General features: G+C 45.8%; 1 protein-coding gene across 1 annotated transcript in view; it reads right to left on the bottom strand.

Annotated features, from left to right (window-relative positions):
* myom1b (myomesin 1b) overlaps positions 1-25,595 on the bottom strand; it is a 223,288-nt gene extending 197,693 nt beyond the window's left edge. Inside the window, exons 1-3 of the mRNA XM_068030846.1 lie at positions 25,459-25,595; positions 14,132-14,139; positions 7,970-8,067 (exon numbers count right to left, since the gene is read on the bottom strand). Of these exons, the coding sequence (XP_067886947.1) occupies positions 7,970-8,067; positions 14,132-14,139; positions 25,459-25,595 (243 nt within the window). The remainder of the gene's footprint in view (positions 1-7,969; positions 8,068-14,131; positions 14,140-25,458) is intronic.
* Positions 25,596-25,820: the final 225 nt, after the last annotated feature.

The following is a 25,820-nucleotide window of genomic DNA, read 5'->3' as shown; positions in this document are numbered from 1 at the left end:
CCAAGACAGGTGGGACCTGGACAAGAAGGATGGGTTGCATCTAAACTGGAGGGGCACAAATATCCTGGCTGCGAGGTTTGCTAGGGTCACTTGGGAGAGTTTAAACTAGTGTGGTAGAGGGGTGGGAACCAGAGCAGCAGGTCAGCAGGTGAAATAACTGAGGGGGAACTAGTGAATGAGGCCAGTAAGACTGAGAGGAAGAGTAGGCAGGGAGATGTTGCTGAGCATAGCGGGACTGGTGGTCTGAAGTGCATTTGTTTCAATGCAAGAAGTATATCAGGTAAGGCAGATGAACTTAGAGCTTGGATTAGTACTTGGAACTATGATGTTGTTGCTATTACAGAGACTTTATTGAGGGAAGGACAGGATTGGCAGCTAAACGTTACGGGATTTAGATGCTTCAGGCGGGATAGAGGGGGATGTAAAAGGGGTGGGGGAGTTGCATTACTGGTTACGGAGAATATCACAGCTGTACTGTGGAAGGACACCTCGGAGGGGTCATGCAGCGAGGCAATATGGGTAGAGCTCAGGAATAGGAAGGGTGCAGTCACGATGTTGGGGGTTTACTACAGGCTTCCCAACAGCCAACGGGAGGTAGAGGAGCAGATATGTAGACAGATTTTGGAAAGATGTAAAGGTAACAGGGTTGTGGTGGTGGGTGATTTTAACTTCCCCTATATTGACTGGACTCACTTAGTGCGAGAGGCCTGGATGGGGCAGAATTTGTAAGGAGCATCCAGGAGGTCTTCTTGAAACAATATGTAGATAGTCCAACTAGGGAAGGGGCCGTACTGGACCTGGTATTGGGGAATGAGCCCGGCCAAGTGGTCGAAGTTTCAGTAGCGGAGCATTTCAGGAACAGTGACCATAATTCCGTAAGTTTTAAGATACTTGTAGATAAGGATAAGAGTAGTCCTCGGGTGAAGGTGCTAAATTGGGGGAAGGCTAATTATAATAATATTAGGCAGGAACTGAAGAATTTAGATTGGGGGCGGCTGTTTGAGGGTAAATCAACATCTGACATGTGGGAGTCTTTCAAACGTCAGTTGATTAGAATCCAGGACCGGAATGTTCCTGTGAGGAAGAAGGATAAGTTTGGCAAGTTTCGGGAACCCTGGATAACGAGGGATATTGTGAGCCTAGTCAAAAAGAAAAAGGAAGCATTCATAAGGGCTAGAAGGCTGGGAACAGACAAAGCCCTTGAGGAATATAAAGAAAGTCGGAAGTAGTCAGGAGGGCTAAAAGGGGTCATGAAAAGTCATTGGCAAACAGGATTAAGGAGAATCCCAAGGCTTTTTATACATATATAAAGAGCAAGAGGGTAGCCAGGCAAAGGGTTGGCACACTCAAGGACAGAGGAGGGAATCTATGCGTGGAGCCAGAGGAAATGGGCGAGGTACTAAATGAGTACTTTGCATCAGTATTCACCAAAGAGAAGGACTTGGTGGATGATGAGTCTAGGGAAGAGAGTGTAGATAGTCTGGGTCATGTCGATATCAAAAAGGAGGAGGTGTTGGGCGTCTTGCAAAGCATTAAGGTAGATAAGTCCCCAGGGCCTGATGGGATCTACCCCAGAATACTGAGGGAGGCAAGGGAGGAAATTGCTGGAGTCTTGACAGAAATCTTTGTATCCTCATTGGCTACAGGTGAGGTCCCAGAGGACTGGAGAATAGCCAATGTTGTTCCTTTGTTTAAGAAGGGTAGCAAGGATAATCCAGGAAATTACAGGACGATCAGACATGTCAGTGGTAGGGAAATTATTGGAGAGGATTCTTCAGGACAGGATTTACTCCCATTTGGAAACAAATGAACTTATTAGCGAGAGGCAGCATGGTTTTGTAAAGGGGAGGTCGTGTTTGACTAACTTGATCGAGTTTTTTGAGGAAGTGACGAAGATGATTGATGAAGGAAGGGCAGTGGATGTTGTCTACATGGACTTCAGTAAAGCCTTTGACAAGGTCACTCATGGCAGTCTGGTACAAAAGGTGAAGTCACACGGGATCAGAGGTGAGCTGGCAAGATGGATACAGAACTGGCTCAGTCATAGAAGACAGAGGGTAGCAGTGGAAGGGTGCTTTTCTGAATGGAGGGCTGTGACTAGTGGTGTTCCGCAGGGACACAATATCCTCCTTTGCCTCACATAACAACCTGGGATATATCTCATCTGGGCCTGGGGATTTATCCATTTTTAAGCCCGCTAAAACAGCTAATACTTCTTCCCTTTCAATGCTAATATGTTCAAGGATATCTCAGTCCCCCTCCCTGATCTCTACACCTACATCATCCTTCTCCATAGTGAACACAGATGAAAAGTAATCATTTAAAACCTCACCTATGACCTCCAGATCCACACACAGATTGTCACTTTGGTCACTCAGAGGCCCTACTCTTTCCTTGGTTATCCTCTTACCCTTAATATACTTATTAAACGCCTTGGGATTTTCCTTTATCTTGCCCGCCAGTGTTTTTCATGTCCCCTCTTCACTCTCCTAATTAAGTTTTTAAGTACCCCTGCACTTTCTATACTCCTCTAGGGCCTCCACTGTTTTCAGCACTCTGAATCTGCCATAAGCCTCCTTTTTTTTCCTGGTGCAATCCTCTATATCCCTTGACATCCAGGGTTCCCTGGGCTTGTTGGTCCTACCCTTCACCTTAATGAGTACATGTTGGCTCTGAACTCTCACTATTTCCACTTTGAATAACTCCCACTGATCTGATGTAGACTTTCCTACAAGTAGCTGCTCCCAGTCCACTTTAGCCAGATCCTGTTTTATCATCTTAAAATCGGCCTTCCCCCAATTCAGTACCTTTATTTCCGGTCCATCTTTGTCCTTTTCCATAACTACCTTAAATCTTACAGAGTTATGGTCACTCTCCCCGAAATGTTGCCCGACAGACACTTCTACCACTTGTTCGGCTTCATTCCCTCGGATTAGGTCCAGTACTGCCCCTTCTTTTGTAGGACTTTCTACGTACTGGTTCAAAAATCTTTCCTGTATGCATTTTAAGAATTCCGCCCCCTTTAAGCCTTTTGCACTAAGACTATCCCAGTTGATATTGGGGAAGTTGAAATCCCCTACTATTATTACCATATTATTTTTACACCTATCTGAGATTTGCCTACATATCTGTTCCTCTATCTCTCCCTGACTGTTTGGAGGTCTGTAGTACACTCCCAGGCAGATGATTGCCCCCTTTTCTTTTTAAATTCTACCCATATGGCCTCATTTGAGGAATCTTCTATGATATCATCCCTCCTTACTGCAGTAATCGACTCCTTGATCAACAGTGAAATGCCACCTCCTCTTTTACCCCCTCCCCTGTCACACCTGAAGATTCTACACCCTGGAATATTGAGCTGCCAGTCCTGCCCCTCCCTCAACCACGTCTCTGTGCTAGCAATAATATCATAATGCCATGTGCTGATCTATGCCCTCAATTCATCTGCCTTACTAGTAAGATTCCTTGCATTAAAATAGATGCAATCCAGCATTGCATTTTTCACTTGTGCCTGAACAGGTCTATATTTGCTCTGCCTTCCAGACTGGCTCAGTTTCTCTTCTATATTTGACTGTGCATCACCCCGTACTGTAACTCCACTCTATATCCCATCCCCCTGCCAAATTAGTTTAAACCCCACCCCCACCAACAGCACCAGCAAACCTCCCAGCAAGGATGTTAGTCCCATTCCATTTCAGGTGAAACCCGGCCAACTTGTACAGGTCCCACCTTTGTCAGAAACAGACCCAGCGATCCAGGAAACTAAAGCCCTCCCTCCTGCACCACCTCCTCAGCCACGCATTCATCTGCTCTATCCTCCTATTCCTAAACTCACTAGCACGTGGCACCGGGAGTAATCCAGAGATTACAACCTTTGAGGTCCTGCTTTTTAATCTGCTACGTAGCTTCCTAAATTCTTGTTGCAGGACCTCATCCCTTTTTCTACCTATGTCGTTGATACCAATGTGTACCACGACCTCTGACTGTTCACCCTCTCCCTTCAGAAAGTCCTGCAGCCGCTCCGAGACATCCTTGACCCTAGCGCGAGTGAGGCAACATACCATCATTAAGTCTCATTTGCAACCACAGAAATGCCTGTCTGTTCCCCTTACAATTAAATCTCCTATCAGTATGGCTCTCCCACTCCTTTTTCTCACCCCATCCTGTGCAGCAGAGCCATCCGTGGTGCCACGAACCTAGCCTTTGCTGCTTTCCCCTGGGAGGCCATCCCCCCAACAGTATCCAAAGTGGTACATCTGTTTGAGAGAGGGATGGCCACAGGGGACCCCTACACTACCTGCCTGCTCCTACTACTCCTCTTGGTTGTCACCCATCCCTTTTCTGCCTCTTTAGCCATTACCTGCGGTGTGACCACCTCACTAAACGTGCTATCCATGACATCCTCAGCATCACGGATGCTCCACAATGAGTTAATCCGCAGCTCCAGCTGCGCATTGCGGTCAGCTAGTAGCTGCAGCTGGACACACTTCCTGCACACATGGTCACCAGGGACACTTATTCTACTCCAAGCACCACCTACTACAATCTAAATTCCCTACCTTTACTTTTACTTCAGCTACTGAAAAATGGGTAGAAATACCCACCTGATCCTACTTACCAATCGGCTGCTTCCCCTTGCAACGCATCACTTTCTGAACTGTGACGTCAGTCGTGGAACTCTCTCGCTGTCCCTGTGAGAGTGGGTGAGAGTGGGTGAGATTATGCCTCTTTTAAGCCGCTGGCACTCCCGCTCACCGGTGCCTGTCTCCTTGCAGGTCTGCCTTGGTCTCGCTCTTTCCCTGGTCTCTCGCAGCCTCTTTTAAGCCGCTGGAACTCCCGCTCGCTGGTGCCTGTCTCCTCGCAGGTCCAACTTGATCCGCTCGTTCCCTAGCCTCTCGCAGCCTCTTTTAAGCCGCTGGAACTCCAGCTCACCGGTGCCTGTCTCCTTGCAGGTCCACCTTGGTCTCACTGTTTCCCTGGCCTCTCGCAGCCTCTTTTAAGTGGCTGGAACTCCCGCTTGCCGGTGCCTGTCTCCTCGCAGGTCCACCTTGGTCATCAATGTACCGGAAAAAGAGTTGGGGGAGGGGCCCTCAGTAAGACTGGAACAAGGAACGTTGGACGTATCCCACAAAAAAACAGGCATAACTAGGACCCATGCAGGTACCCATAGCAACACCTTTTACTTGAAGGAAGTGAGTGGAGTTGAAGGAGAAGTTGGTCAATGCAAGAACATGTTCAGCCAGGCGGAGGAGGGTGGTGGTGGATGGGGACTGGTTGGGCCTCTGTTCAAGGAAAAAGTGGAGCCCTCAAACCGTCCTGGTGGGGGATGGGGGTGTAGAGAGATTGGACGTCCATAGTGAAGAGGAGGTGGTTGGGGCCAGGAAACTGGAAACTGTCAAAATGACGTAGGGCGTCAGAAGAGTCACGGATGTAGGTGGGAAGAGACTGGACCAGCAGAGAAAAGATAGAGTCAAGATAGGAAGAAATAAGTTCAGTGGGGCAGGAACAGGCTGAAACAATGGGTCTGCGAGGACAGTCCTGTTTGTGGATTTTAGGAAGGAGGTAGAAGCGGGCTGTCCGGGGTTGTGGGACTATGAGGTTGGAAGCTGTAGAGGGAAGATCTCCAGAGGAGATGAGGTCAGTGACAGTCCTGTGGACAGTAGCTTGATGTTCTGTGTTGCTATGCGTACCCGCATGGGTCCTAGTTATGCCTGTCTTTGTGGGATACGTCGAACATTCCTTGTTCCAGTCCTACTCAGGCTGCCTCCCCCAACTCTTTTTCCGGTACATTGATGACTGTATCGGTGCTGTTCCCTGCCCCGAACTGGAAAACTTTATTAACTTTGTTTCTAATTTCCACCCTTCTCTCACCTTTACATGGCCCATCTCCAACACTTCCCCTCCCTTCCTCAACCTCTCTGTCTCCATCTCTGGGGATAGGCTGTCTACTAATATTCATTATAAGCCCACCAACTCCCACGGCTACCTTGAGTACACTTCCTCACACCCTGCCTCCTGTAAGGACTCCATTCCATTTCTCCGTCTCCGACGCACCTGCTCTGATGAAGCAACCTTCCACAACAGTCCTTCTGATATGTCTTCCTTTTTCCTTAGCCGGGGATTCCCCCCCATTGTGGTCGACAGGGCCCTCAACCGTGTCCAGCCCATTTCCTGCACCTCTGCTCTCACCCCTTCCCCTCCCACTCAGAACCGCGACAGGGTTCCCCTTGTCCAAACATTCCATCCCGCCAGCCTCCACATCCAAAGGATCATCCTCCACCATTTCCGCCACCTCCAGTGTGATGCCACTAAGAAATGCATTTTCCCCTCCCCTCCCCTGTGGGCATTCTGAAGGGATCATTCCCTCCGCGGAATCCTGGCCCACTCCTCCATTACCCCCGACAGCTTATCCCCTTCCCATGACACCTTTCCATGCAATCGCAGGAGGTGTAATACCTGCCCTTTTATTTCCTCTCTCCACTATCCAAGGTCCCAAACACTCCTTTCAGATGAAGCAACGATTTACTTGTACTTCTTTCAATTTAGTATACTGTATTCACTGCTCACAATGCGGTCTACTCCAGACTGGGGAGACCAAACGCAGATTGACCACTTTGCGGAACACCTCCGCTCAGTCCGAAAACATGACCCCGAGCTTCCTATCACTGCCATTTCAACAACAACCCCATCCCCACCACCCCACCCCCACCTTGCTCTCATGCCCACATCTCTGTCCTGGGATTGCTGCAGTGTTCCAGTGAACATCAACGCAAGCTCGAGGAACAGCATCTCATTTACCAATTAGGCATGCTACAGCCTACCGGACTGAATATTGAGTTCAATAATTTCAGAGCACGACTGCCCCCCCACCCTCCACCCCCCACACCCACCCCCCACCCCCCCCCCCAACCGCCCTTTTTTTTTTAGTTTTACTTTGTATTTTTTTATTTCTTTTTATTTCATTTTATTTTAGTTTCTTTCATCATTGCACTTTTTTTACCATGTGCCTGCCCACTGTTTTTTTTTCATGTTTTTGCTTTTGGCTAGGGCTTTCATTATTCTGTCATTTATCACCCTCTCTGCACTAACGCTTTGTCTTTCACCACACCATTAACACACTCTTTGTCTTTGCCTTTGCCCTACGACCTCCTTGTCAGTTATTCTCTGTGACCCTCTGTCCTATCAACACCTTCCCATTTGTTCTCTTTTGCTCCACCCCCACTTTATTTGCTTAAAGGTCACTGACCTGAAACATTAACTCTGGTTCTCTCTCCACAGATGCTGCCAGACCTGCTGAGTATTTCCATGACCCTTATCTCGTGTCATAACCTTTTATGTATCACCTTATCGAATGCCTTTCATATACCAGCAGTTTCAAATAGTCTAGTTTAACCTGAAGCACTGGTCAGGTAAGGGAGTGCAATCAGTGGCAAGGGTACGAGGTTTGTGGCAGGTTTGAAAATAATGGGGGAAAAATGCATTTGTATAGTGCTGTTAGAGGGCAGACGGTGCTGTGAACCGCAACCCGTGAGGTCCAGGCAGTGCTCACCATTTATATCAATGGAGAATGTTGCACGGACTGTGCAGGTAGCAGCCCACAGTACTGCCTGTCCCAGTGGATCAGCTTGAAGTGGCGCTACACAAACAAATTCCTTCTCCCACTGGCCTTCCCAATATTTAACTGATGGAAAATGTACAAATCTGGAATCACAGAGTAATCATGGCTATAAAACAAATAATGATTCTAATTGTCTACCAACAACATACTTGGGCTTTGCTTTTAAATGTGACCTCTAAAGTATTCAATTAGACCTTTGACATGCAGCTACAGGTGTTCGAACACTCTCTCAAACAATTTTCTAATCCTTAAATCAGTAAAAGTGGCTATCTAGTTCCCTTATCTATATAACCGTGTTACTAGTGGTGTGCAGTCATACCATCCTCTGAAGACAGGCACTATATAATCAACAGCTTCATTCTCTTTCCCCTCAGAGTAGTAGTTCTGCTTCGCTCTCTTCATTTGAGGGCTTCTAGAAGAGGCTTCTAACATTTCATCTGAAAACCTGGCTCTGCAATAGTAACAAAATGAGGCAGAATTTATTGGTAGTTTTCTTCATTGTTGCATGCATAGATCAAACATGTAGGGTGGCCTCACCCCTCCCTCCATACCTCTGTAATCCCCTCCAGCCTCAAAACCCTCCAAGATGTCTGCACTCTTCTAATTTCAGCCTCTTGATCATCCCAGATTTTAATTGTTTCACCATTAGTAGCTGTGCCTTCAGCTGCACAGGTCCTAAGCTCTGGAATTCCCTCCCTAAACCTCTCAACCTATCTTTCTCTCTTTCCTCCTTTAAGATGCTCCTTAAAACCTGCCACTTTGACAAAGCTTTTGGCCACCTGCTCTAATATGTGGCTCGGTGCTTTGATGCTCCTGTAAAGTGCCTTGGGACATTTTATTATGTTTTAAGACCCTAGGATGAAGTTCATCAGGAAATACAAGTTGCTGGTGCTATTGTTGTAACACAGCTAAACTGAAATACCACCCCAAAACTAGCAGCTTTGAATTCCTGGATTTATGTAACATATTCTGTCAGGTAATTGAGTATTTACATTTTTTTATTGATCTCAAGGGCTGGATTTTTAATCGCCCATGACGGCAAAGTCGGGTGCAGACGCAGATTGAAAATCATGATCTCGCCTGCGTCACTGGTTCCCGACGCCTCCGGAGCGCAATCCAATTTTCAAAGGGAGGGTGGGGGAGGGGGAGCCAGCAACCCACACGCCTCCAATTAACAGATTGTTGAGCTCGTTATGGAGCTCATTAACAGTCTTTGGTGCAGCGGTTTGAGATTTTCAATTGGGAGGCAGGGGAAAATGGAGGTCTGGGACGTGTTCGGGTGCAGCTGTAGAGAACACAGCAGGGAGCCATTCATATTTTTTTACATGAGTGCTAATGAATGCATTGCTCAGCAGTTGTGAGAAATGGGAGATTTAAACTTAGCTGGTCAACCAGTGGCACAGGGTGGCCATTTCTGGTACTGAGAGGCTGGCATTTGTGAACAGTGATTGGTAGGACTCTTGAGAGGGACATAAGACTGCTGTCATCACTTGGGCATCAGAGGTTGGGTAGAGGAAGCCCTAGTTAATCAACGAGTAGCAGGTGGGAGAGTTGAGATGGGAGCAGGCGACTCTGACATTGGAAACAGTAGCGAGGAAGAGCTTCAGCAGATGCATCCTCCTGGTCAGGAGAAGGCCAGAGGAGCGCACCGAGGAGCTGCAAAGGGAAGTTGGCCCTACCCAACACATCGGGTGTACCGCCAAGAGTCAACAAATGCCAGAGCGCCAGTGCCTTGGAAACTGTGCCTATTCAGACAGTTGATTTTAGACATTTGTGCTCTGGTTCACAATGACCTGAGGCCTCATGGCCCCCATGGCAGTCCCCTACCTGCAACTTTCAAGGTCACCATGGCACTGACTTTTTATGCATCCAGGTTGTTCCAAGGATCAGCTGTGGATCTGGGTGACATGTCACAGTCGGCTGCTCATCACACCATCAGGCAGGTCACAGATTCCCTCTGGAAGACTACATATTTTGAGACAGATGGGCCAGTGCAGACAAAGAGGGCTTCAGGGTTTGCCGCCATCGATGGATCCTCTCAGTTCTAGGTGGTCATCGATTGTATCCATGTAGCCATCAAGGCACCGACAGACCAGCCAGTCAGATTCCTGAACAGAAAAGGCTTCCACTTATTGAATATCCAGCTGGGCTGTGACCACAGAAAGTGCATCTTGCTAGTGTGGCCTCAGTTCCTGGGCAACTGTCATGATGCCTGTATCCTTCGAGAGTCCCATTTGCTGCACATCTTCAGGCCAATATCCAGACTCTTGAGTGGCTGCGGGGTGGGGAGTAAGGATTATACCCGGAAGAGGTGGCTCCTGATGCTCGTCCGGTACCCAGACACGGATGGAGAGAGGTGCTACAACCAGAGCCATCTACTAACACGAACCTGCATTGAACACACATGTGGCATCTTGACGATGTGCTTCCGTTGCCGTGACCAGTCGGCCGGTGCTCTCGGGCCAGAGTGTCTTGTATTGTGGTTGTCTGCTGTGCGCAGCACAACATGACTGTGCAAAGAGGCCTGGAGCTGGATGAAGAATATAATCTGGAACGCCACTCTTCCTCGGAGGAGGATAGGGAGGAGGAAGAGGAGGACAAAGGGGGCACTCCAGAGCAGCCTGGTGCCCAGACATTGGAGGAAGTCCACTGAGGCTGTCCCAGGGTTCACGGTGATCGGTAGACTGGCATGGTCGCTAGGGCCACACAAATTTAGCAACGTTTCACTCGAGCAGCCCTCAGCCCTATGACAGATGACTCTGTAATCCACCATCCATCAGAGAGAAATTATCCAGTAAGCACACACATCAGAAAAATCCCATTGTCACCCGTATTGATTGAAAATGGGGTCTCCACAACACAGACCATGGCACCACATGAAACCCAGTCCCCCCACCCCATCCCCCTGCCCCCGGCCTTTCATTCTATGGCCCTTTTGACATCAAGCAATGATAACAGACAAGTCTGCTTGTTTGCATAATCAATAATATCATAAACAAAAAATAATGACCATGCAAACTCAAAAGATATCACCGAAGTGACTCATGAAATACATCTAATGATATGTGCCTTGCATTCACGTCTGCTCCAACAGGGTGCTCACCCTGTGGTTGAAGATGAGGTGGAGGCAGCCTGCTCCCAGGTCTCTGCTCACAGCTGAGATGCCCGTGGCTTGAATCCTCATGGTGGAGGTGCCTGTGGGGTCTCCTCCATGGGCTGCTGCATCTGTGTCATTGCAGGAGCAGTCTCAGCCTTGCTGCATGGATGGTTCCTCAGTCAGAGGGACTGAGAAGGTGAGGGATGACACTGGTGCCCCCTGAGAGGTGGCCCTTTCATCAGCCTCTTCAACTGCATCAGCCCTTGCATTCTGGATGAGGCCACCAGCTGGGATGCAGCTGGCATCCAGTCCAAGGATCTCTGCACCATCAACAATACAGAGTGGTCAATACTACAGAGAATGTTACTCTTTCTGTGCATGTCAACGTGCTGCTCCTGCATCCACTCAGAGTGGTCCTGCATCTGGCTTCTAAGAGTTTGGCCACTCTCTCAATGGAGGAGCTCATGTGCTGAAAACCCTGAGATACAACGGAGAACATGTTCTCCATGGACTCCTCCATTTCCATGGCTGTGCAATGCTTCAGGGATCTCCGACACGTGGAAACTCATCTGCCTCTGATGCTCCAGAAAGACCCTCTTTGTGTGTGACACCCGAGACCCAGCATTTCCGCCCAGTATTACTGTGACTTTCCTCTGATTTCCAAAAGGGGATTGCCCACAGCTGACTCTGCCTTACTCTTCTCCTCCTACTCACTTGTGAGGTGCAGTTCACCCAGTGCTCCCCGTTCTAAGCTAGACTGAGGCCCAACCAAGGTGAGTGTGTCTGCGCTGGTGGAAGGTGCGGAGGAATGATGTGAAAGTGCTGTCTTAGGGACATCTCCCCCCAATGAGGAGGCCAGCGATGACTGCACTGCTACAGCTTGCTCCCCTTCTGCAACTGGCCCTGTGGGAAACACAAGAAAGTTGGGATGAGAACTTTGGCTACAAAGCAGGTGCTCCAGCACAACTAACCCAATAAATGACAGTGTTTGTATAGCCACAGCACACATTAAGCACAAGTGACTTCCATGCTCTTCACCTCTAGACTGAGCTATCAAATGACTCTGCTCTGGATGACCTCCCGTCTCGTCATCGCCCACAGCTTGACATGATGGCACCGTTGCCGTCTTCAGGGGTGCCTCCTCCATCGGGGTGTGTGTGTGGAGCTGTCGCACACTACCACCAGTCCAACACATCTCTCTTGAATTATGTGCTGTCTTCTCCTACAGGATGAAGAGGCAAAGATTTATGAGTAGGCTGCCCTCCCTCACCCATTCCAGCTTGACATTCACATGAGATGTTGCATTCCCCAATGATACCACCTGCTCAATTGTACCCCAAATGTTAGGGTTGCTGCCACCTCAGTGATACAACTGGCCACTTGATCTGACAAAATTAAGGAGAACTCTGGTCACTCAGTCTGCTCAGCTCGTGTGCATGCTGATGTATACAGGGTTAGAGACCTGTCACCCAGGTGTCGTTTGCTACTTACTTTTCCAGACCTTAGCAGATCACTGAATGACTTTCTGCACTGCACCCACGTCCTCCTAATGACTCCCTGGCTGCTGACCTCCGTGGCCACCTCCATCCATGCTCGCTTGGTCTGGCTCGGAGGATTTCTTCTTCCGGCCAGAGGGAAGGGCACTTCTCTCCTCTCAGAAACAGTGGCTGTCAAACCCTCAGGGGAGGCATCGGAAAAACGTGGGGCCGCCTAGGGACGCCTGCCCAGGCCAGCACTGGCCCTCTGGGCTCCCTGCTGCTCCATATCTTCAGGCAATAGCAAGCCCAGTTATGGCCTTTTAAAATCGCCCTTGTGTCAAGGTCCTACCTCTAAGCTGCTCCTGGCACCACTAGGGCTCTGAAGTTGGTACTGATGTGGTGCGAGATTGGGACCCAGAAATGATCCAGCCATTGGGGTCCCGACCCCAGATAATCCAGCACCAAGTCATTCACGAATCACTTCCAGTTTCAATGTGATTAGAATGCATTATAGACTGGCTCCCTGATCGCTTCAGTGATCAACCAAATAATTAACTGAGCTGACTGGGATTTCAAACCATTGTTTTTGCTGGATTAGCTGGTCTCAATATGATCTGCCATAAGACATGACAATCAACATCCTGGGGGTCACCATTAACCAGAAACTGAACTGGAGTAGCCACAAAAATGCTGTCGCTATAAGAGCAGGTCAGAGACTGGGAATTCTGCAGCGAGTAACTCACCTCCTGTCTCCCCAATGCCTGTCCACCATCTACAAGGCACAAGTCAGGAGTCTGATGGAATACTCTCCACTTGCCTGGATGGGTGCAGCTCCAACAATACTCAAGAAGCTCTACACTATCCAGGACAAAGCAGCCCTCTTGATTGGCACCCCACCTACCAACATCAACATTCACTCCCTCCACCACCAATGTACAGTGGCAGCAGGGTGTACCATATACAAGATGCGCTGCAGCAACTCACCAAGTCTCCTTCGACAGCACCTTCCAAACCCGCGACCTCTACCACCTAGAAGGACAAGGGCAGCAGATGCATGGGAACACCACCACCTGCAAGTTGCCCTCCAAGCCACACACCATCCTGACTTGGAACTATATTGCCGTTCCTTCACTGACGCTGGGTCAAAATCTTGGAACTGTTGGTGTACCTACACCCCAGGGACTGCCCAATGGTTCAAGAAGGCAGCTCACCACCACCTTCTCAAGGGCAATTAGGGACGGGCAATAAATGCTGGCCTAGCCAGCAGCGCCCACATCTCCTGAATGAAGGAAAAAGAAATTGGCTTCAGTGTCTCTGGACTGGAGTTGTGGAAACTCACCCATAGTTCTCAATCTTCATTGCTATCTTAGGAACATATGAACCGTAGTAGGCCATTCAGCCCCCAAGCCTATTCCGCTATCCAATGAGATCATAGCTGATCTGTGACAAATCTCCATTTACCTGCCTTTGCCCCATATCTCTTAATACCATTGGTTTACAAAAATCCATCAATTTTAGATTTAAAATTAACAATTGACCAAGTGTCAACTGCCCTTTGTGGAAGGAATTTCAAACTTCTACCACCCTTTTCATGTAGAAAGGTTTCCAAACTTCACTACTCTAATTTTTAGGCTGTATTCCTCGTCCTAGACTCCCCAACCAGCGGAAACAGTTTCTCTCTATCGACCCTTTCAGTTCCCCTTAATATCTTGAACACATTGATCAGGTCACCCCTTAACCTTCTAAATTTCAGGGAATACAACTGTATTTTGTTTAATCTCTCCTTGTATTTTAGCCCTTAGAGTCCAGGTACTATTTTGGTAAATCTACACTGAGCTCCTTCCAAGGCCAATATATCCTTCCTAAGGTGTGGTGCCCAAAAGTAAACACAATATACCAGATGTGATCGAAGCAGTGCTTTGTATGTTGTAGCATAACTTCTAACCCTTGTCTAGTCCTCTTGATATATTGCACAGCATTCCATTAGCCTTTTTAATGATCTTCTGTACCACTCTGACATTTTAATATAAAACAGAAAATGCTGGAAATACTCAGCAGCTCTGGCAGCATCTGTGGAGACAGAAACAGAGGTAATGTTTCGGGTCAATGACCTTTCATCAGAACTCCTTGAATATTTCCAGCATTTTCTGTTTTTATTTCAGATTTCCAGCATCCACAGTAGTTTTCTCATAACATTTTAATGTTCTGTGTATATGGACCATTAAGTTTCTTTGGACCTCAATTGTTTCTAACTTTTCATGATTTAGAAAGTACTCTCATCTATCCTTTTTCATACCAAAGTGGACGACCTCACATTTACCAATACTGAAAATCATTGGCCACTGTTTTGCCTATTCATTTAATCTTGTAATATTTCTTTGTAATTTTATGTTTCCATATACTCTGACCCATGGAGGACACCACTGTATATTTTCCTCCAGTCTGAAGAACACTTCACCAATACTCCCTGCTTTCTGTCTTTCAGCCTATTTTGTATATATGCTGCCATTGTCCCTTTAATCCCATGGGCTTCAAATTCACTGGCAAGTCTGTTCTTGGGTATATAATCAACCTTCTGAAAGTCCATAAATACAACATCAATTGCAATATCTTCATCAACCCTCTCTGCATTTCATCGAAGAATTCAATTAAGTTAATCAGTCACAATTTGCTTTTAACAAATGACTAGTCCATTGATATCGTTGAAAGGAGAACAGAAAGTGTTGGAAATACTCTGCAGGTCTGGCAGCATCGGTGTAGAGAGAAACAGAGTTGACCTGAAACGTTAACTCTGTTTCTCTCTGCACAGATGATGCCAGACCTGCAGAGTATTTCCAACACTTTCTGTTCTCATTTCAGAGTTCCATGAACTGCAATATTTTGCACTTACTCCATTGATATCATTGTTGGCTGTTGTTTATTCATCTATGTTCTTCCAAATGACAATTCATTTTTTATTGGATTATTATCTTGAGAGGTTTCCCACCATTGATGTTATGCTGACTGGTTGGTAGTTACCTGCTTTATCACACTCCAATTACTGGGGTGTAATATTTGCAACCCTCCAGTCATCTGGCACCACTGCCATATCCAAGGAGGTCTGAAAGACTGTGGTTAGAGCCTTTGATGGCAGCAGGGATCATTGTCCACCAGCAATGCATATCAGGTATTCAGGTGTGTGACTTGGAAATTCAGCCAGTTATCCTTCTGATATGTACTCCTGGAGGGCAAGTCTCCCTGCAAGCAGCACAGATTTGTAAAATAGCTCCATCTGTATCCAAGGCCAGGAATTTCTTCACAGCTGCTCGTGCTCTGCCATCGTAACTTATCAGCAAGTGTAGCAGAAGTGTCACCTGCGCACGTAAATGGGGTTTCTACCACACTTCTGGCTAAGTTACACCAATGGAGAGGCAGCAGCTCCAAGGAAATTTCTGAGCTAAGTTCATTTTTCTCAGGTGAAACAGCTGTGCAAATTCCTTTCCGTTAATAGGAGACAATTTGATTTTGACCTTTGGATAATTCTTAACCGAGGTAGTTCAAATTAACTCAAGATTTCTGGCAAACGCATTAGGCTGCAGAATATTAGTAAAAAAATAAAGTCCTATTCACTATCATAGTAATGGTGTTAGCATATCACACAGTGCAATTTCAACAACATTGTTTTGATATCTACAGGGTAAATTTACAATTTTGCACTTCCACATGCAGCTTCAAACATTAGAAGTAAAATTAATAGACAGAAAATTATTGGGCTGGGGCTTATATACCTGAATTCCTGATTTGCATTCTTCAAAGATAAAGCTCCACCCTAGCAGTAGGAATTCATGATATTATCAGAGAAAGTTACAGCACAGAAGGAGGCCATTTAGCCCATCATTTCCATGCCGACCAACAAGTAGCCATCAAACTTAATCCCACTTTCCAACTTTTGGTCCATAGCCTTGTATATTACGGCACTTCAAGTGCATATCCAAGTACTTTTTAAATGTTATGAGGGTTTCTGCCTCTACCACCCTTTCAGGCAGTGAGTTCCAGATCCCCACCACACTCTGGGTGAAAAGTTTTCCCTCGAATCCCCTCTAAAACTCTAAATCTATGGATTGCTCAACCAAGGGGAGGAGGGCCTTCCTATCCACTCTATCTAGTATTGAGCACCCTGCTGAACCCCACTGGAAACAGCCTTCCAGTCACAAAAACATTCATCGATCAATACCCTTTGCTTCTTGCTTCTGAGCCAATTTTGGATCCAACTTGCCACTTTGCCTTGGATCCCATGGGCTTTTACTTTCATGACAAGTCTGCCCTGTGGGACCTTATCAAAAGCCTTGTCAAAATCCATGTACACTACATGTGCACTATTCTCATTGACCCTCCTTGTTACCTCTCAAAAAATTCAATCATGTTGGTCAGACATGACCTTCCCCTAATAAACCCACGCTGACCGTCTTTGATTAATTCGTGCCTTTCTAAATAAAGTTTTATCCTGTACCTCAGAATTTTTTCTGATAATTTTCCCATTACTGAGGTTAGGCTGACTGGCCTGTAATAACTCAGTCTATCCCTTTCTCCCTTTTTAAACAATGGTGCAACGTTAGCTGTCCACTTGTCCTCGGGCACCACACCTGTAGCCTGAGAGGATTGAAAAATGATGATCAAAGCCTCTACTATTTTTCTCTTGCTTCCTTTAACAGCCCAGGATACATTTCGCTTGGGCCTGGGGATTTATCCACTTTTAAAGATGTTAAACGCCTTAATACTTTCTCTCTCACGAAGTTACTTTCATCTAATATTTCACATTTCTCCTTCCTGATTGCAATGTCTGTTTCGTCACTCTCTTTTGTGAAAACAGACGCAAAGTATTCATTAAGAACCATCCCAACGTCCTCGGCCTCCACACACAGGTTATCCTTATGGTCCCTATTAGCCTTACTCTTTATATTCATAAAATATCTTTGGGTTTTCCTTGATTTTACTTGTCAATAATTTTTCATGCCCTGTCTTTGCTTTTCTAATTTCCTTCTAATTTCACCCCGACACTTTATATACTCGTCTAGGTTTTCTGCAATATTAAGCCCTTGGTATCTGTCAAAAGCTTCCCCTTTTGTCTTTACCGTCTCCTTTAAATCCCTTGACATCCAGGGGCTCTGGATTTATTAGTCCCTTCATTTTTCTTTAAGGGAGCATACTCGCTCTGAACCCTTACTATCTCATCCTGAATGCCTCCCACTGATATGGCACTGATTTACCTTCAAGTAGCTGTTTCAAGTTCACTTTAGTGAAGGTATGTCTCAGCTTAGTAAAATTAGCTTTTCCCCAACTGAGAACTTTTATTCCTGGTCAACCTTTGTCCTTTTTCATAACTACCCTAAAAATAACTGAATTAAGATTATTTCCACCAAAGTGCTCCCCAACTGATACCCCTTCCACCTGCTCAGCTTGTACTGTACATAATTGCATAATAAGTGCTGCTATCAAGACTAACTGAAAATTGGTACTGTTACGACTTTGTTTGCCTGGCCACTCAAAATGGCCCACAGCAAACAAACAGTAGATTTTTGAGGTAATTTTTTCAAATAAAAACATGATTTATTGACAACACCTGAAGGAGTCTATAAAGCTTCAAACATTTCTGTTATGCCACTGTGATTAGTAAGTATAACAAGTATTTGCATAGATAGATGGACCACATGGATATCAATGTGAAAAGGGAAAGTACGGGGGAATTTTATGGAGGCGACCAGGGTCTTGGCCGCCAGTTGGAAAGCCAATGAGAGACCCGCGTTGCCTCCTTGGGGGAATGCCTGCCATATGACAAGCCAATTGGGCTCTTGACAGGCCACTGGCGGGCCTTTCCTGGGATCAGGTCCCTGGGGCAGTAAGCCCCGCCCACTAAGAGCTGCTGGCTAATCAGAGATCAGCACCTCTTTTGCTCTGCAGCACCACCAGGGAGGCAGTGGCTGATGTGGGAAATACACTCACTGGAGGCCCAGAATCGCAAAGTAACCTAGGCCAGGGATAAGTGAAGGTGGGAGGCGTTTTGTGGGGAGGGGCTCATGGGAGAGGGGGTGTAGGGGGGTCGGCTGCAAGGGCGGGGCTAGTGGCTCTCAATGCCGGGTCTCTCAATGCCTCATGCCGGGTCCCTCGATCAGTCACAGAGTGCCTTTGAACGAGGGACCCTTCCCCCCCCCCCACAACCAGGAGACAACAAGCAACCCCGCAAGGGTTTGCATGTCATGCTCTCCACATGGCGACAGGCCCAACCGCTGCTGGGTTAATATCAGCAGCAATGGGAAAGGGCCCTTAATAGGACATTAATTATCCCTTAAGGGCCTCAATTGGCGGCGGGGTGGGAAGGCTGTCCCTGGGCCTTCCCGCCATGGACTTAATCTGGGTGGGAGGCAGGAAGGTGACAGGGTCCCCACCCGCCACCATCCTGCTCGATTAAATGCCCTCCCCGTCTCCAAACTTGCCAAGGCAGAGAACATTGAATACTGTCCTATATCTCAAAAACAATGAATGTTAAGGTGCTGTGTATCAAGAACTCACACTGTGAAAAACAGCATGTACAAAATGGGCCAGACATTGCTGTGGAAATAACAGAGGTGAGTAGTGTTCACTGTTAATAAAGGCAGAAACTTCCTGAGTTCTATGTGTCTTTTTTATGGGATGTGGGTGTCACTGTCTAGGCCAGCATTTATTATCCATCCCTAATTGCCCTTGAACTGAATGGCTTGCTGGGCACCAGTCACATTGCTATGGGTTTGGAGTCACATGTAGACCAGATAAGGACAGCAGATTTCCTTCCCTAAAGGACAGTAGTGATTTAGATGGGTTTTTACAGCAATCAATTTATTAATTGAATTCAAATTTCACCATCTGCTATGGCAGGATTCAAACCCATATCTCCAAAGCACTAGCCTGGGCCTCTGGATTACTAGTCCAGTGACATTACCACGACACCACTGCCTCCCCTGTGCATAAGTGGCTGCGGGAAGCTGCTGCAGTTAATTGCAAACATAAGGAGGTTGCTGTCCAAGCTGTCCAGCTAGAAACTGCACCTTAATAATATCTTGCCAAGAGACTCAGCATTGAAACACATGTCATGGTGTGAAACTATTGTAGTTACATGACAGATATTCACTAAAGCCACCAGGAAAAGTTGGGGTTTGCTTGTTTCATTCCTTTAGATTTTAATTACTGTTGGAGATTTAAAATATATATCTATTATTTTACTTTTTCTTTCTGTCTCTTAATCTCTCCCTCTCAATCTTATCATTCTTACTCTCTCTGGGCCGGATTTTATTTCAGCAATGGGAGACCTGATGGCGACCGGAAGGCGAGGGAGACCCCACCTTGGTTCTCCGTCAGATCCCTGCTGTTTTTAAGATTGAGCTCTTACTGTAAACAGAATTTTTCAAGTTGTTAAAACACAGCGGGGAGGCAATTAACTGCCCGTTATCAGGGATGCCATCCCTCTAAGGGAAGAGCGCCCGCCTCCAGAGCTGCCAGCCAATCAGAAAGCCAGCAGCTCTGCAGTACCGACAGCTCCACTGAGAGTAGTGAGCACTGCCAGTACTACAGGAGGCCTTCAGTACCAAAGAGAGAAGACCCTGGGAGAGGTAAGTGGGGTCGGAGTCACCGGGCCATTCAGGCAAGCTCGGACAACGGGGTGGGGGGTGAGAGTTGGTAAGGATACTGGAGGTCTTTCCAGGGAGGGGGTGGCGGCCATTGCTGTGTGGGCCCCTCCAGGGGTCCTGGATTGCCCCCAAAGGTGGAATCCACCCCTAACCATGTTCGAAGGTTGCCAGGCTTTACCTGGTGATGTCTCCCTGTGGTGGCAGCCCCCTCCACCTTCAGCAAAATTGAAGTGGCCATTGGACTACTTAAGTGCCTCATTTGACCTGGGGCAGGAAGACCATCCTCGACCTTCCCCACCCTGGGCATGGGGCCCAGGGCAATGTCGGGAATGATGCATCCTGTCAGTTTGTTTGCCCCCCTCACCTCCAAGCCCGTCTCCAATGACAGCAGAGAATCCTGGCTGTCATTTCACTTTTTGCACATGACTTGACCTTGAATTAAATTGACACTTCCTGGTTCAGACTCTGCGTGGCTCATTAATGATTCTTCAATCTGATTGGTTAAGGAAAACACAGTTGCTTGCTCTGTTCACAATGTCCCAGATCCTGTGAAGAGGGTGCTGCACTGAAATGATATCACAGCAAGTTCCAGTGCAAAACCCATAGATAGTCTGTGGGCAAATGTAAGTGCAATGAATAGCTGGGTGTTTTATGAAATCAGAATATTTTCATGTGCGCTTAAAAGATTGTATGGGAATTAAAGCAGCTAGTCTTTTGGTATTCAATACTTGCTGCATAAACTCTTCTGCCATGTTATTGCTATTTCTATTGTTACTCTTGGGACAAATAAAACCTAATATCACTGCAATTCAGATTGCAGAAGTGTTCTTATTTGTTTTGCCTTTCTTCACATAATGCAATAGTATTTCAAATCAAATCATGCGATTTCAGCATGGAAATTTGTTGTGCAGCAATGTCTGACATAACTTTTGTGGATGCAAAAAGGTTGAGCAAAATTTAATAAAATGGTGAGCATGTGTGTACACATGAAAATATAGCAAAAGTGGGAGTGTGTATCAAGGTGCACAACATTGATGGTGGCAACATAAGCAAGGCTTAATCGGTTTATAACATTAGCTCAAACTCTTGATGCACTCATATCTTGTACCACAACACGATCTATTCCATAATCCATATATGTCTATTGTGCCGTTATTCAATGTCTAAAATTCTTAATTCAACTGTAATGGTTTTATAGTATTTTTGTTAATGGCTCCATATATTTGCACCTTCATCCTCCTGCTGGCAAAGTGACACATTGATACTGTGGTCCAACAGGCTTCTCTCACTAACCATGCACTCCTGCCCTGCCCCATTTAGCAGTCGCATGATTTTGGGAGCACTTGGTACTCTAGCTAAATTTTAAACAGGGCGAGTATTTTTCTTAAACCTTTATAAAATTGCACGTGGGCCCACCAACGTTTCCTCAAAGTTGCCCGGTTCCTGCGCAGGTCGAGCACAAGTCAGCCCCTTTATGTTACTACGCGTGCATTGCCACACAAAAAAATGTAAAGGGCCTGCGCATTTAAATGAATAGGCCACTCAAAACGAAAAAGATTAAAAAGAACGTTGGTGCCAAACAAGAAGTGCACCTATGTAGTTGCCCAAAACAAAAAAAGGTTTAACACATTCTTACTTTTCATTTTATTTGTAGCTTTTAGTGGCAAATGCAAACAAGAATTACAACAACCTGTATTTTTTAGCGCTTCTAACCAAATAAAATGTTCCAATGTTCTTCAAAAGAATGTCATCAAAGAAAATTTGCCAGTGAGCAACATAAGGAGATATTAGGGCAGATGACCAAAAGTTTGGTCAAAGAAGTCGGTTTTAAGGAAAAACTTAAAGGAGGAAAGAGAGGTAGAAAGGTGGAGAGGTTTAGGGAGTTGAAAACATGGCTGCCAATGGTGCAGCATTAAAATCAGGGATTCCCAAGAGGTCAGAATTGAAGGAGCACAGGTGTCTTGGGAGGGTTGTTGGGTTGAGGAAATTACAGAGTGGGAGGGTGAGGCCATGGACGGATTTGAAAGCAAGAATAAGAATTTTAAAATGGGAGCCAATGTACGTCAGAAAGCACAGGGGTTATGGGTGAATGGGATCTGGTGTGAGTTAGGACACAGGCTACAGAGTTTTGGATGACCTCAAATTTATGGAGGGTAGAATGTGAGAAGTGTGAATAGTCAATTCTAGAGATAACAAAGGCAAACACAAAAGAAATCAACATCAAGCGGTAGAAGTGCTGTGTGATATTAGTTATAAATATATTTTGAAAAGTAGGTTAATAGCTAAAGGAACTTAACACAAACATATTAAGGTGCTTGTTACTAATATTTCACAGTGAAATTTCTTTTCTCTATAATTTTCCTCATATTCTAACTCACACCAAGTCCCATTTACCGATCACGCCTGTGTTCACTGACCTACATTGATTTTAAAATTCTCATCTTTGTTTTCAAATCACTCCATAGCCTTGCCCCTCATTATCTCTATACCCTCCTCCAGCCTTATAATCGCCCAAGATCCCTGCGCTCCACCAAATCTGGTCTCTTGTGCATCCTTCACCCCCACCACTTTTGGTCATCCCTTCAATTGTCTAGGTCTTAATCTCTGGAATTCCCTCTCTACCTCTCTCTGACTTGATGACACTCTTTAAAATCTACCTCTTTGGCCAAGCTTTTGGTTACTTGTCTTAAAATCTTGAAGTGGATTATAATCCTAGCTCCTTTTTAGGACCATCCCAGATCAGGCATACTTGCCAGATGATCACTGTGTTACAACCTAGGAGGGAGCAATGCATTGTCAATTCAATCCCATCACTCCACAGGTCACAGTATATTATTAAAGTTTTCCCAACTACTGGAAAACAGCCAAATTAAACACTTTATTAATCCCTAGAATAAAATATACCCAACCAGTTATCTTTAAACAACAAAAAATTAACCATTTATTAATAAACTAAATCTTAAACACTATTAAGATAAATTTATGTCTAAAGACCTTATAACTTCTTATTTATCCTAACCCCATGCACACACACATACATTCAAAAAACAACAGTTAACCGTTTTTTAAAAATTGTGTTTTTTTTTTAAAAGAGCTGTTTCTTAGGAATAAATAAATAGCTGGGTTGTAAGTCCTGGTGAGTCACGTTCCCGATTGGTGAGATATCCCAGAGTTGAATCGTCAGATGTGACTTTCATGTAACATGGAAGGAAGGAGAGTAAGTAGCCTTATTAGGTATTGAGGTGGCACTTGGATCTTCTAGGAGTGGGGGACAGTTAGGCTAGGCATTCATCCTTTTAATCATAGAATCATAAAATGGTTATAGCACAGAAGGAGGCCATTTGGCCCATCGTGTCCATGCTGGCTCTCTGCTAGAGCAACTCAGCTATTCCTACTCACCTGTCCTTTTCCCATAGCCCAGAAATTTTTTTTCTCTTCAGCTAATTATCCAATTCCCTTTTGAAAGCCATGATTGAATCTACCTCTACCACACTCTCAGAGAGTGCATTCCAGATCCTATCCAGTCACTGCATAAAAATGTTTTCCTCATGTCACCTTTGGTTCTTTTGCTCAATCACCTTAAATCTGTGTCCTCTGGTTCTAGTCAGGGTTATCAAACATACGGCCCACAAGCCAGGATCCTACCTGTCAAAGGTTTCCATCCAGCCCGCGGATGTAAACTGTACCCAGGTCATTCCTCATCCTCACCAGGGGTCCGTGACTGGAGATGATAAATTTCCCTTTATCTTCTTCTTGAAAACCAGCTTTTTCAAAAAAAAATCGGAAGTCGGTTTCAAAGCTGACAGTGGGAACAGCCATTTCCCAACTTTGGGCAATTCAAAGTTTTTTAAAAGCCCGCCGGAAAACCCCGAATCCGTCCAAAGTTCAGAAACTGCTATTCCCGCTCCAAGTGCCTGTCAGCTGTGGAACTGACTTCTGATTTTGTTTAAAAAACTGATCAACTATCTATTGAGCATTTCCGCTGTCTGCAACTGTCAGAGATAGAGAGAGAGAAAGAAAGGGGGACCGGGTTGTCGGGGGGAGGGGGGTTGTTGGGAAGAGAGAGAGAGAAGGGGACAGAGAGAGAGAAGGGAGCAGAGAGAGAGAAAAGTGGACAGAGAGAGAAAGAAAGGGAGCAGAGAGTGAGAGGGGTCAGAGAGAGAGAGAGAAAAGGGGACAGAGCGAGAGAGGGGAGAGAGAGGGGGGACAGAGAGAGAGAGAGGAAAGAGAGAGAGAGAAGGGGGACAGAGAGAGGGGGAGGAACAGAGAGAGAGAGGGAGAGAAAGGGGGCAGAGAGAGAGAGGGGGGGGGGTCATGCATTCATCTGCTCGATCTTCCTATTTCCATACTCGCTTGCATGTGGCATAGGGTTGGGGGCCAGGGGTGGTGGATGGGGAGTAATCCAGAGACTGGGTTGACTCAGGGTAAGCCTACTGCTTTCCTGGTTGCAAATGCTGCTTGTGCATCACTTGTTCTGTTTCACAGATGCTTTCAAAGTTCTTTGGCCACATGTTTGTTGTGTGGGATGGGTGGTGTTGAGGGTTGCACCTTCTTGCTGATTTGAGCTGGTTTACATGTAGAGTTCCTTATCCCACTGGCAGTCAGCAAAGCAGACAAGGGGTTATGACTAGGGAGATGGTAAAATTGTTCATAGTTTGAATGATCTTGGGGTACCTTCACTGCACAGCATTCTTCTCTTGAAGCTGACAGAATGCAATTGGGTGCTGCATAGCATGACTTCAAGCTGAAACCCACAATAATGTACTACATGATTGAAGATCCATCTAAGGCAAGAATGCCAACATAAATTCAAAACAACGAAATGCTGGAAACATACAATAGGGTTTGTCAGCATCTGAAAGATGGGGTTATCCTTTCGGATGGGATTGTTCATCAGAACTCAATTCATGAGGAATCATCCTGCCCTAACGGTTAGCTTGCTCCTTGCTTTTCAAGTGCTAAGAAACTCTTGTCTATTTCTAAACATTTTCGATTTTCGTTCAGATTTCCAGCATTTTTTCAAAATCACAACACAAATTTAAAATAGACAAATTCTGCAATGAAGTTGAGTGGAATATAGAAAAGCAAGGAACATGCAAATCGGCAGGACCAGAAAGCAACACTCTGCAACGTCAGGCACTTTAATTGGAAGGGATTACCAATACCATCAGGCCCTTTTTCATGAATAGATCATTGTCTGGTTTGGAGAGGACAACCTACTAAATATAGTCAACCTACTGTTAAAAGTTCACCGAAGGTCAGCAATAAACGATTTGTACATTACGCCACGGTTTTCTGTGATTTTTTTAAAATTTAGATTGGACTGCAGGATAAATGGTTAAATAGTTTGAGAATGAAAGTCTAACGTGCTATCTGTATTTAATAATTCCTTGAAATCTAGGTCCAAGCATACATCATGAATTTATGAAAATTCAGCCTTTTTACTAAATACAAGATGGATTGGTATAATTCTGGGAATATATGACATTGAAATATTTAAAAATACTATGTAAACAGCCTTCATCTGTGGAGAACTTTGTAAAAAATCTGTTTTCCCGAGCTGTGTTTGTGTTGCAGCCCTGGTCAGTGTGTGTGTGTGTGTGTGGGTGACCCTAACAGTTGTCTTACCTATGGGAGTGAGTTGCAGTACTGCGCTTTTCCTCTTGGCGGTACTCTTGCATAGTGGACGACAACAGGGTGTTGCGATAACCGCGGTCATAGTGCCGGTGGTGTTTCTGGTAGAAAGGTAAAGATACCGAGGACATGTTGGGCACGGAAAATCCAACTGTTCCCAGTCGGCCGTACGAATTCTCCAAGTCTGTTTATGATAAATCGAGAAACAATCAGAGACAATCTGCTCCAATTAATTAAAAAAGCAATACTGAATGTGGGTGGCTGCTAACGCTCTGCCTATAGAGGAGTGCGCTCGTTCCAAGATATAGGGACTTGCATTCTTTAACTGGCAACCCGGTTTATTTTCTGTCCTTCTC

The sequence above is a fragment of the Heterodontus francisci genome, chromosome 5 (genome assembly GCF_036365525.1).
Source record: "Heterodontus francisci isolate sHetFra1 chromosome 5, sHetFra1.hap1, whole genome shotgun sequence".
Taxonomy (NCBI): Eukaryota; Metazoa; Chordata; class Chondrichthyes; order Heterodontiformes; family Heterodontidae; genus Heterodontus; species Heterodontus francisci.
This window is presented reverse-complemented; position numbering and strand designations above follow the sequence as displayed.